The 12,999-nt window shown below is 58.2% G+C and overlaps 1 protein-coding gene across 1 annotated transcript; it reads right to left on the minus strand.

The window, feature by feature from the left end:
• Positions 1-8,891: 8,891 nt before the first annotated feature.
• Positions 8,892-12,242, minus strand: NRARP (NOTCH regulated ankyrin repeat protein). The gene has a single exon (XM_063353383.1). The coding sequence runs from the start codon at positions 12,087-12,089 to the stop codon at positions 11,742-11,744; it is 348 nt and encodes a 115-aa protein (XP_063209453.1). The 5' UTR covers positions 12,090-12,242; the 3' UTR covers positions 8,892-11,741.
• Between the last annotated feature and the right edge of the window lie 757 nt (positions 12,243-12,999).

Genomic DNA, 12,999 nt, shown 5'->3' on the forward strand with positions numbered 1-12,999 from the left:
GGCCTGAAAGGGAATGGAGGAGACAAGGGAAGGATTAAAGACGCTCTGCTTAGGAGCAGGCAGCCTGAATACAAGATGCACCGGCTGGGAAAGAATGGGGGCTTAGTGGGGCACCAGATCAGACCCGCCTCCGCTGCATTCAGCCCGACCTGCATTCCTGCATTGCTAAGCAGGGACCTTTCTCCCTGGCCAGCCCATCAGAGGGACGCCCCGGACCCCTGTCCCACCTGCCACTGCAGGTAGACCTTCCCGGGACGGTCCCACCGCGCTGCATTCCCTTGGGATGCAGCCACACTGGGAGACAGCAGCACTAGGGTGCTTGCAGGTCCCTTGGGTCAGCCCCGTGAGGATGAAGAGGCAGCTGGGGCGTCCCTTGGACCAGCCTGGGAGCCAAGTGGGGCAATTCAGGTCTCCGCAGCCCTTGCCACGGCAGACCTATGGGCTCCATCCTGCAGGATTGGAGTTTAAGGCAGTCACCCCCGCTTTGGTGCTCAGAGGAAGGCTGGAGCCTGCAGCAGGGCTGGGCCTGTGCTTGTCCTCCTGGAGAAGGGCTGGGGCACTTCCAGCCACAGCCTTGGTGTCAGAGATGGTGGTGCCCCACTGCTTGTCAACCATGTTCTCTCAGCCATAGAAGACCCCTCAAAAAATCCATGGGTGTTCGTTGCCCTTCTCAGCCCCTCCTGTAGCCATGCAGTTTGGGGTGCAGATGGGGCACGGTGGCTTGCATTCATCCCTCCCACTGAGCGCATTTACCCCATTCCACAGCGTGCGCGTGACAAAGGACTTGCCACACTCTGGGCTTTGGGCTTCTCCAAAGGCAGGTCGGAGATAGGGTGGACTTTGCTGCTGGAGCTGCTCCTTGGGAGAGGCTGGAGCAGAGCAGGGTGGTGGGAGCACGGTCTTGGGGTTGCACTAGGAATGAGGGCCTCCAAAGGCAATGGTGGGCAATGGCCACCTATGACTGACCAAACCATGGGGAGTCGCCTGGGAGCAGGACTGTGGTACCAGCAGCATCTGGGTCTTTCCATGCCTCTTGCACCCTCCGTGCCAGGTCGACCATGAAGGGTCTCAGGTGAGGTCTTGTCTCAGGTGAGGAGCAGGTAGGAGTAAGTCCCCTGCTCAGGGCAGTCCAGGATCGGTGCCCGCTCTCTCTGCCCAAGGACACCCCCTTGCCAAGGCAAGGCCAGTCCACCAAAGCTGGGACAGCATAGCCCCCTCTGTGCTATTAGCGTGCTGGGTCAATCCTTACTGCTCGCACACACGAGTTCCCCGTGGTTGGGATGGAAACACCCCCCTTCTGTGTGAACTGGGAATACGAGGCTGAGACTGCTGGCTTGAGCTGGTTTCCTTCACAGGACAGAGGGAGGTTGTTCTCGGAAACTTCTCCAGGTCCCTGCTGACACTCACCCCAGAGAGCTCTGTTTTCTGGTGGAGCCCAACAAGGCCCCGCAGTGAGCAAGAGGTTTCCAGGCTGAGAAGCTGGTGGTCTGCAGTGGGGAAGGTCTGCAGTGGGGAAGGTCTGCAGTCCTTCAGCCCCAAAGAATCAGCTGTGAAGGCACCCCTGGGATCCCATGCTGCCAGGAGCATCCCAGGGAGCCCAGGTTCCCACGCAAAGACACTCCTCAGGGCACTACACACACAACTTTTGGGGCCCTGCGCTGCGGTCGGAGCTCCCATGTCCCATGTAGTGGTTAATGTCATTTTGGGTTTCCTGAGGGTTGTCCCACCTCTCCCCATCTTCTGATCTAGATCTCTTGCTGGCCTGGTCCCTCACACATCCCAAAGAGATGCAGCACCTGCAGTGGTCAGGACGGAGCCCTGGTGACCTGCAGGAGCCCAGGGTGGGATAGGGCCGAGTGCATGGAGGTGGCTTGCCAGGGTAGCCTCGATCACCTTCCAGACTCTTGATTGTATTGATACAGAACAGGACTCAGGCACCAAAAGCCAGCCACCTTGTGCCAGCTGAGATGCCCCAGGGTACCCAGGACATGTGTGCAAGTCCAGAAGATGGGATGGCCTCCAGACCCTAGGGCAGAGGCCAGGCAAGGACACCTCAAGCAGCAGAAGGAGCTTAGGTGTAAGTGCTGCCATCCCTCCCTGCCTTTCACAGCCAAAGAAGGAGCTCAGACACCACCTTGGATGGACATCCCGGGGTCAGAGCTGAGTCCCACCCCGCTGACCAAGCTGTGCAGGCAGGGTCCCAGTTCTCGCTGCCTTCTGAGCACCGCATGTGACCGTCACAGTCTCCATGCTCCAGCTGTCATGGCTCAGTCAGCTTCAACCCTCACATGTTAGAATCCAGGATTTTAAAACGTTTTTCAGTATTTGGTACTGAAAGTCCCATCTCCTGGAGTGCTGTGACTCCAGCAGAAACTTGGTACCAGAAAAGAGCATGAAACCCTTCCTGGGGGTGTGTCTCCATTTCCATCCCAGAAGGCAGAGGAAAATGCCCACCTATTCCTCCTCCAGAGAAGAGTCACATCCCTTCAAGCATCCCACCACCTGCCACCAGCCTCAACAGCTGACACGGAGCCCACCTCCATGGCCACCTCCACCACTGCATCCTCTCACTCAGGGAAAAGGTCTGAGGGTTTTGCACCAGAAAGCTGCCCTGACTCTAGGGCAAAATAAGCGAAATGGGTAGGAAATCATCAATTTTGGCATTAAGGGACCTCCTTTTTCAGCATGAGGTAGCTGCCCCACTGGGTGAGCACCAGCCGTGGTGAGGCAGAGGTGGCTGGTCCTCGCTCAGGGGCTGGTGGGCACCTCCCAGTGGCCCTCGGCTGTGCCTGGCCCCGCGGGAGCCCTCTCCCTTCTCACCCTTCACCAAGACCAGGAGCTCTGCCTTTGGGAAGATCTCTGTGGGAGATTTTCACCACCCTAAGATTTGGGTGTTCTCATCGCCCCATCACTGCTGTAACACTCCCCAGCGCCGTCAACGGGCAGGAGACATGGCGGGGGTGTCCCCACCTTGTTGCTCCCCCAGACTCTCCCATCCCGTGTGCTTCCCAACCAGCCCACGTTGCCTGTAGAAACCAGGAGCTCCATCCCGACGGAGGAGCCCAAGGGTCCCAGGTGGGGAAAAAAGCTGAAGCACAGGTGAAAGGCAACTCAGCTCCCTGTGCAGTGGCCGGGGGGAGCTTTTGTCCTTCTTCCGCCGTGCCGAGGGGATGAAGCCTGGCGTTTCCCAGCCCGCGGCAGACACAGCCCCCGGGGAAGCCTGACGGGGATGGAGAGCCCGGGATGGAGAGGGACCACGGGACTTTCTCTTTAATGCAATGCTATGAATACTCGGGGTCTTTCTGCTCACTGTTTAATGGATTTGAATGTGAAAAGGTGGTGGAATTGGGAAGAGGGGAAGAGAGGGGGGGAGGCCAGGCCTCTTTGTTCAGGGGTGCTGCTCCAGCCTTGGATTTATTTAGCATTTGGAGGGCTCTGGGGTCTTTCTCTCCTCCCCAGCCACTGCAAAGGCTCGCTCCCTTTTTTGCCTCATGCTTATTAGCATAGCAGCTGCTCCGGGAGAGGGGCTAGGCAAGAGAAAAGGATAGAGGCGTCCGGGAAATGAATAGGAGGGGAAAAAAATAGCTTAAAAGGACACAGGCTTTGAATGAGGGGGAGTCGTGAGTGGAAAAGGGGACGGGGGGCGGCTCGGAGTTGTCACCGTAGCTGTGAATGTGAGTGGGGTGAAATTCGAGGACCCGCCGGGGATGGTTGCCCTGGCCGGGCACTGCGCCAGGGGACAGGGGCCTGATCCTGGCAGTGCGGAGCGAGGCCAGCGCTGCCTCGTGCCCCCCGGGTCGCAGGGACACGCAGGGCAGCGGGTGCTGGGCCGGCACCCTCCTGTCCCCCCAGCCCTGCTGCCCAGGGCCGCCCTGCGCCCCTCTTCCTGCAGGGACTCGGGCTGCCCCGGCCCCTGTGGCCGGGATGGGGGGGTCCCCCAGCCGTGACCTCCAAACTGAAACATCCAGGGAGAGATTCCAGTAAGTGTCGCAGCAACTGGTAGTTCTCAAAGGTGTTGGGCAGCTGCAGGACCCGACCCCTCTCCGTGAGGCAGGGATGGGGCAGCAACCAAATGCACGCAGCCAGTGCCTCCGGCTCCTCCACCCACTCCCCGGCAGAGCCCTCCAGCCACAGGATGACTCTTTTACACAGAGCTAAAGGAAATCAGGTGTCCAGGGAGCTGCCACACTGCTGGCGGAGGGACAACCGTGCTGAGACACGCCAGCGAGAGCTCCCGAGCAAGCAGGGGTGTGCGGGCAGAGGGCTGGTCCTGGGCAGAAAACCTGAGAGAGAGCTGGGCACATTCGGAGTCCACGTGTGCAACGGCGTCGTGCGTAATAACGTTGCCGTTGACTGGGCATATGTGAGAAGTGTTTTTTCAGCTGGAGAAAACAAGGAAAGAGGTGTCAGTGCATTGCCAGGGGTGAGAGGAGGCTGCAGATGTACCGTTTCCAGGCAGAATTCTCCTGGTTTTTATAATCCGTTGGGAGCCAGGAGCGTGCTCGTCGTGCCCTCGCCTTTCAGGGCACAAACCACCAGCCCCGGGTGCTGCTCAGCCTCGCGCTGCCCCACCGACACATCGCAGAGGCTGAGCGGGGTGGGCACGGCTGCTCGGCTGATGTCCCCTCCGGCCGTGGCTGCGCGTGGGCCAGCCCTGCCTCTGCTCCATGCCACACAGCAGCATCTGCCGGCGCCCCTGCGCCGGGCTCCCCGGGGTTCCTCCATGTTTGGGCAGGGTTGGCACCACGGCGGGGGGGGGCGGTCAGCAGAGCCAGCCACGCTGCCAGCATGGCCATCCTGCCCGGGCTAAATGTGAAGCGGGTTGATGCTGAGCTGGGTTGGCCGTGAGTAGGATGGATTTGTCAGTGAGCGAGTGCTGGCCGCGGCCAAGGACAGCCCGACGTGCACTGCCCTGCCGGAGGGGCTGAAGCCAAGAGCTGATGCTCACGGCTGGGTTTCTGTGGCCCTTCTGGCTACTCTGGGCTGCCAGGGCCACTGGACGGACCATGAGGGAAAAGGAAAGGCGCCTTCTGGGGAGCCTCTTCCTAAGAAGCAGCAGGAGGACATCTCCAGCTCAGCCGGACCGCGGTCTGCCACCTCGCGAGGGTGCGGCTGGAGGTGCTGCTCTCCTCAGAGATCGCTCCCAGCCACAGGACGGTGTTGGATTCAGGCTGAACAAGGAGTTTCCAATTAAAACAGTTGCCCCAAACACCCTCCAGCCTGTCAACTGTCCAGCTTTGCCTCTGTCCGTTCTTCTACCCATCCCTCTGTCCATCCCCAGCCATGCCTCTGTTCCCCCATCCCTTCCCAGCCACCCCCACCATCCCTCCATTCCTCTGTCCCTCCATGTTCCCAGCGACCCCCCCCAACCCTCCCCAGTCGTTCCCCATCCGAGCAGCCTTCCACCCCGCCAGACCCAAGCCCCCTCCACCTTCCTGCCCCAAACAAGCCAAACCAGGATGTTGCCCTGGTTGGCCGTTTCCTTAGGGCCAGGAAGAGGAACCTGCTAACGTGAGGAAGCCAAAACCTACAGGTCTGTGTCCCACCCGGTGTGAGACCCAGGGGTCACCTCTCCCCGGGCGCCCCGTGCTGGGCACCCCGAGAGACGGGTGCCTGTGGTCACACTGGGACATGGCAGCTGAAGAGCTTCTGAGAAGACACTTCTGCACGCACGATGGAGCACTGGGACGTGTGCTGCCACCAAGGAGAAGCGGGAGCCACCTGTGGTCCCTGTGCTGGCGCATCCCAGGCCTGGGAGCACCCCTGGGGGGACACAGCCCCCTGAGCATGGAGGTCTGCAGAGTGACAGTGACTTTAGGCCACGGGGGCTTGGCCCTGAATCCTCTGCACCCACCTTGCGGCAGGGCGTGGGGGTCGTGCACGCTGCAGGAAGAGCCCAAACCGGCTCCGGCTCCAGCACGGGGAGGGACCGGGACCTTTGCACCAAGTCCCAGCACCAAACACGGCAGCAGCACTGGGGCAGCGGTGAAACGGGTCGAAACCCTGAGCTGTCCCGTCCCGCACCGTGCACTGCGGACCTCCGGTGCTGCCACCCCCAGCCTGCCCGGCCACCCCCTCCCACCCCCTCCCCCGCGCCCAGGGGCTCACCCTGAAGGCGGGGATGGAGCCCAGAAAGCATCGAGAAGGGGCAAAATAGGGAAGGCTGGAAAAGAGGGCAGCCTGGCCAGCCAGACCGAGCCGCCGGCTCCTCCCCGGCACTGAACAGTAGTCGATTGTGATCTTTTTTTTTTTTTTTTTTTAAAAAAAAAGGTAACTCCTATTCGGATCTGCAGGCTGCGGCATTATCATAGTCATACAAGCGCCCAACAAAGCATCTATTTAAAATGTACTGAATTTTGATTACAGCCCGTCCCCTCTCGCTCGCCCGCTCGCCGTCTTTCTTTCTCATTCATTACTTACTGTGTTAAGCTCCCTGAAATTCAAATAAAATCCCACCTCCTCCCCCCTGCCCCATCCATATGCGTTGGTCGATTCAGCTCCGATGGCTGGGCTTGACGGATGAAGGGCAATAGAAGAGAAGACAAAGCTGTCAAACCTCGCCGGGCTGTGTTGACTTCCCATCGCCCCCGCGGCCGGAGGGGAGCCCGATCCATCTGGTTTGGAGTCAGTAGCACAAACAAAAGCAAAAGACAATGGCAGGAAGCACTTGAAAGTTCAAATTCTTGCTTTGGTTTCTCTTGGAACAACAGCACCTACGTAATGCGGCCGGCGGACAATAATGCGCAGCCAGGGACACGCAAAAATGCCAGAAGAATGTGCTTACGCCACCAAACGATCCAATATTTTTGTTTTATTGGAACAGAAATAGAAAAGGGGGAGGAAAAAAAAAAAAAGGAAAAAAAAAAAAGCAAGTCTTTGGAGTTCCTAGATTTCTTGGACGGGGTTTCTGTAGAGCGGAGAGCTGCGGCGCAGGGTGGCCGGGGGCCGTGCAGGGCTCAGCCCTGGGGGGGTCGGGGTTCAGCTGCACCCTCGGCGCGTCCCCGCTGCGGGGGCCATCGCGCGTGGGAGCCCAGGGACGCAGGGTGGCACCGCGGGCACTGGGCTCGGCGCTGGGGGGGGCGCGGGGGGGCATTCACCACCCAGCCCAAATCCCCTGCAATGGGGCTGTCGCAGGCCCCAGCCCACCCCGTCTGCCCCAGGGAGAGAGGAGCTGTGTGCCGAAATGATGCGTTTCCTCAGAAAAAAAACCCTCCTTGAGGTTGTGGCCGGCCCGGCCCAGCTGGGGAAGCCCTGGGACAAGGTGAAGAGGGAGAAGCCGTGGGGCTGAGGTGAGCGGGGCTGACCCAAAGCGGGCGCCTGGCCGGGGTTTTGCAGCAGCCCGAGCCCGGGGAGGGGGGAGCTGCACCCGCAGGGTAACCCCGCAGCGCCCCGGCCCCGGGGAGCACCGGTTTGGTGGCACTCGCCGGGGGGGTGGTCGGTGTCACGCAGCTCCCACGTCGGGCAAAATCGTACCGCGCCAGGAGAGGGGAGCGGTGCTCGCCCCACATACACGTCCCACAGATTTGGCCGCAGTCAGCGGCTGCCACGAGCCCCCAGGTGATGAACCCACAGGACCGCCAGCATTTGCGACTGATGGTTTTGGCATCAGCCTTTTTTTTTCCTGCTAAAAACCAGCCGGGATGGTCGGTGCCCATCTCACCCGCCTGGGCAGGCAGCGTATGCCCAGGGCACCCGGGGGCCACCGGCTGTGTCCGCCCCAGGCACCCTCCCGCCCCAGCGCTGGGTGGCACCGGGCTTGGCACGTTGGGGTTGAGGTTGGCCAACCTGGAAAGGTCACAGCTCCGGGTCTCCTCCCCACTGCCATTTGCGGGATAGCCCCCCCTGGCATCCCTGGGAACCCACGGCCCGGAGCCAAACTGGGCACGGCACAGATTTCCCAAGGATTTGGGTGCTTCCAGAGCTGGCAAAATTATCGACGTGGAAAAAGCCTCAGCCAAAAGCCCGCACTGCTGCCAGTGAGGGAGGCTTGCCTGCACCCTTCCCTCAAAGCCCCAGCTGCGGGCAGGACCCCGGTGCAGACACGGGGATGCCTCTGCTCTTCCCACTTCCCAAAGCGGACGGATCCCGCCTGGAAAACCTCTAAGGTGCAGGGCTCAGCCTGCTTTTGGGCAGCGGCCTGCCCTGAGTCACGCAAGAGGATGGAGATGCCTTTGGGGATGGAGGACCCCACACCGACTCTCACCCCATGCCCCTTCCAGGGGGCGGCTGAAGCCACCCCCAGACTGCCAGCAGCCCCTGGCTGGAGGTGACCCCATCCTCACAGCCCAAGGGCTTGACGGGGACCAAGCCACCTCAAACCCTCGCTGGGGCCTGGCGTAGGCTGAGGAAGCCTGGGAAGGGTTGCAGGCAGCCATGGGGTGGCTCAGCTGGGGCTGCAGACCCAAACCACACACCCCATGGCCATGGTTCATGGGAGCCATCCCAGGACCGGCCACAGAGATCCCACCTCCCTCCCTTGGGGCAAGTAGCTTCTGCAGGAATAGCCCAAAGCCCACGTGCCCGGTCCAGCACCAGGCCTTGGTCTGAGCCATGCCCCCTCCACCGGCCTCCACACGCTGGGATGGGGCAAACCAGGACCCCCAACGCCCCAGGGAGCTTCCCCCAGCCCCAGGGAAGGGGCTGGCAGGGGCTGCACACTCCAGCAGCCCCCCCCCGCAAAATCCCCCCCACCCACCACCCTGCGGGGGTGTCTTTAACCCCAGAAGAGCTGCAGGTTCAGACACTGAAACAAGGACCCGGGGGGATGTGGCCAGCCACCCCCCAACCGCGGGAGCCACCCAGCATCGCCCATAACCACGTGAGAAAGAACAAACGAAAAAGCCATTTTAATTTTTTTTTTTTTTTTATAAAAAGATCAATGAAAAATTTATTTATAAATTTCGCACTCTGGGACTACACGTCTATATCATACACTCAGGAATATGCTGTACTGTACAGACTTTATCCAGTTAGAAATGATCATATAGTGACCCACATACAGCTTCAATATAAGCCTAAAAATTCTTAACATTAATTAACATAATTAAAAAAGGTATTTGCATCTAAAGAAAAATCTACAGAAAAACTCCTTTCTGGAGCAATCTGTGCATCAGCTTCAATGTCTGCTTATTTCACTGACATTATCAATATATTCTTCTTACAAAAATAATAATAATAATTAAAAAGATGACTGCCGGAAGGCGACCAGTCATGCACGAAAGAGCCTCCCCCACCTGCCTCTTTATTTTTTACTTTTTTTTTTTTTTTTTGTACTCCCCGTTTTGGCGTGAAGGGTCAGCAGCACGATGAGCCAACAAGGGGGGTGGGGGGGACCCTCATTTCAATTTGAATCAATCTGCATCCCTTTTACTTCTCAGGATCAAGAGAGACGCGGGGTGTGGGGGTTGCATAGAAAATTGAAACTCTAGGGACTAGGAAGGGCAGCAGCTTTTCAGTAAAATACAAAGGGATGTAAAAATACATCAACTCACAATTTCAGAGCAAACCCCCTTCCCCAACGTACAGTTTCCCAAAATCTCAGCGTGTCTAAAGCTCCAGGAGGCTGGAAAGGAACAATACTTTTCTTAAACAACTCACCCAGCAAATCACACAGGAGATTCACAGTCTTAATAGGTATTTTATAAAAATATAAATATGGGTTACATCATGTTGTCTTTACAACACTGGACAGAGCTCCCTTTAGACTGGGTTTATAACCAAGATTTCTTTTTAAAAATCCATCTAGAACTTGGCTTTACAATACACTTTTTAATATCATGTCATAAATGTTATGACATTTCATTGTGGCAAATCCATTTAGTCAAAAAAAAATAATAAATGTGCAACCATCTGGTAACGACGATAAAACCTCGCTAGAAAAGATCTTGTTCCCACCCCGTAACTATCGCACAGAAGCACCAGTGGAAGTGCTGGACACCCCCTTCCATGCTCACAGAAAGACTTCGGCCAAGCAGTTCCTTGCAAATTACAGCATGAACAGTAGACGCTTTCGACAGGGCTTTTTTTCTTTTTTCTTCTTTTTCTTCTTTACATCTGGAGCTTTTAAAAAAAAAAAAAATCACCTCGAATTGTTGAAGTAGAGAAAACCAAAACCAAACTGCAGGTGAAACCATCAGAGACAAAGCAGAATATTCAGTGCAATGGGAAATAATCATGGCAGACTCAAGTTTTTTTTTTTTTAGTTTTAAGACTAGGAAAACAAACAAACAAAAAAAGCATATTTCCCAAACCATATTTTTGAAACACTCACCACCATCTTCAAACAATACCAAGCTCACAGTCTTCACCCACAAATATATACATACATGATAAATAGTTAAGACACAACCCAAATAAACCAGCAGGTAACTATTTTCTTTTTTTTTTTTTAATCGTAATGGTTTGGATGCAGGGAGCAAGAGAGGAAAGAGCGGGGAGACGGCAGTGATACGGATGGTTTTAGTGCAGACGAAGAGAAGAGGGCTGAAAGATCAGCGGGAGAAAGGAGACTTCTGAAATTTTCTGCATTTTCCAAATGGATGTTCTTGTGCCATAGCAATAAAAAGCAGCATTTGCGATTATACGTGCAGTCACTTCAAAATGCGACTTCGGGTGGCTTTCTCTTCTTCCTCCCTTTCTTTTATAAATATATATATTTAGGCATATATATATAATATAAAAGGCGGGTGAATCTACATACGTCAAATGAATCGTTCTGCATTGAGAAGTGTTATCCAAGTTTCACCAAAAGAAAAAAAAAAAAGTTCCCAAACTATTTTCAGTAGTTTTCCGGCATCTCTCTAGGCAGCAGAGAGCGCTCGCGCTCCTTTTCTGTGCAAAAGCAAATCCTCTGCCACTAGAGTTTATTTCACTTTTCAAAAAAAAAAAAAAAAAAAAGAAAAAAAAAAAAAGAGTCCAGGATTTGCTAATCCCCCTTTACACACAAAACCAGAAGGATTCAATGTCTTTTCCTGGGATCTCACGTGTGCTAAACGGATCGGAGGAGCGGGTGAGGACGCAGACTTTCTTCGGACACCCAAAAAAAAAAAAAAACAAACCAAAAAACACCAAAGCAGAAAACCCAACGCAAAAGAACACACACGAAAAAAAAAAAAAAGGGGGGGGTGGGGTGAGAAAACCGGGTCTGTCATATTCCAATGGAGTCGCCTCGGAAAGAAAAAAAATAAATCAGCGGTGGGCAAACACTGGGAGAAGGTGGGGAGGGGAGGAAGCCTTCCCTGCTCTTCCTCGCCGGGGAAGGGCGGCGGGAGCCCCGGCCCGGCCCGGGCAGCGCTCCCGGGGCCGGCCCCGCTCCGGGGGCACCGGGGGGAACGTTGAAATGAACTCGGTTCTGAGCCAGAATACTTTAAGTCGGAGGGAGCGAGGGGAGCAGGGAGGGAGGATTAAATATTAGCGGGGGGGGGGGACGGGGAAGCCCTTAAAGCATCTGACCAGATGTCAAACTGAAACCGTGAATACTGTGAGTGCAGCCGAGGTAGATGGAGGAAAAAAAAAAACAAAACAAAAAAAAACAAAACCAAACCACATTACAGTAGGAAAACAACCCTTGGAAGGAGAAAAAAAAATATTTAAAAAATAAAATTTAAAAGCAGGCGAACGGTGGCGTGTTTTGCGTGGGGCCCCAAATCTTCGCCAAACGACCCCGGCGCGGGGGTGGGAGCAGCTTCGGCGGCCGGGGGAGCTGGGGAGGGATGGCGGAGGGGGGGGACGCGGCGCCGGCATCACCGGGCGCCGGCGGAGTATTTGGCCTTGGTGATCAGGTAGAGGACGATGTCCTGGTGGCCCCCGAAGGCGGCGATGTGCAGGGCGCTCCAGCCGTCCCGGTTGGCCAGGCGGATGTCGGCGCCGAACTTGACCAGGAGCTTGACCAGCTCCAGGTTGCCGTCGATGACGGACTGGTGCAGCGCCGTCTGCCCCTCGGGCCCGAAGGAGTTGACGTTGAACTCGCAGTTCGTCATGTTCTGCAGCAGCGACTGCAGCTCCTTGGTGTTGCCGCGCCGCACCGCCTCCTGGAAGACGCGCTGGCTGGGCGGCGGCGCGGCCACCGCCGACACCTCGCTCTGGCTCATGCCGCCCCTCAGGCCCCGCCGCCCCGCATGGACGGCGCCGCCTCCGCCCGCCCGGGCATGCGGCGCTGCTGGCGGGTGCTGCTGCCGCCGCGACCCCCGCGCTCCCGCCGCCGCCGCCGCTCCGCCGCCGCGCCCGGGCCCCTCTGGAGCGCAGCCGGCCCCGCGCGCGCCTTTTACCCGCCCTTTTATTTGCATAACAATGGCACGGCCGTGACGCCGCGGCGGAGGGGGCGGGGCACCGCCGCCGCGCGCCCGTTGGAAGGCGCGGGCGGGGAAAGGGGCGGGGACGCTGCGGGAAGCCACGCCCCCTAAGGAGGGAGGCGGGGGAGCGGGGCGGGGGGGCGCGCCCGGCCCGGCCCGGCCCGGGGCTCCGCTCGGCTCCGCTCGGTGAAGTCCGGCCCGGCTCGGTATGGCCCGGCTCGGTATGGCCCGGCATGGCCCGACCCGGCTCCGCTGGGCCCGGCCCGGCCCGGCTCGGTAAAGTCTGGCATGGCCCGGCTCGGTTCGGCTCGGCTCGGCACGGCCCGGCTCGGCTTGGTGTGGTCGGGCATAGCCCGCTGCGGCCCGCCCCGCTCTCCCCAGGCCCGACGCGCCGTGGCCGCAGGCAGGGGGCACCACCGCCCAGCCCGTGCCGAGCCGCGCCGTGCCGCAGCGGGTCGTGCCGGGCCGTACCGTACCGCGCCGGGCCGAGCTGAGCCGGGCCGTGCCAGGCGGCCGCCGCCGCCCCCGCCGCCCGCTTCCCCCCCAGCTGGGAGCCGCTGGACCTGAACCCCGAGGGGTCACCGAGGTGCTGCGGGGGGGGGGGGGGCGGTGTGTGTATTGCAAATACCCGCAAATTTGGGGGTGACGCCGTTTTGCCGCGGGTTTGTCTCCCCGTGAGGAGAGGGACGGGGGGGATTCAGCCCCACTG

This window comes from Chroicocephalus ridibundus, chromosome 15 (genome assembly GCF_963924245.1).
Source record: "Chroicocephalus ridibundus chromosome 15, bChrRid1.1, whole genome shotgun sequence".
NCBI classification, from domain to species: domain Eukaryota; kingdom Metazoa; phylum Chordata; class Aves; order Charadriiformes; family Laridae; genus Chroicocephalus; species Chroicocephalus ridibundus.

Bases quoted from the DNA above. Each gene is read 5' to 3' on its own strand.
- NRARP (XM_063353383.1), bottom strand. From the start codon at position 12,089: ATGAGCCAGAGCGAGGTGTCGGCGGTGGCCGCGCCGCCGCCCAGCCAG.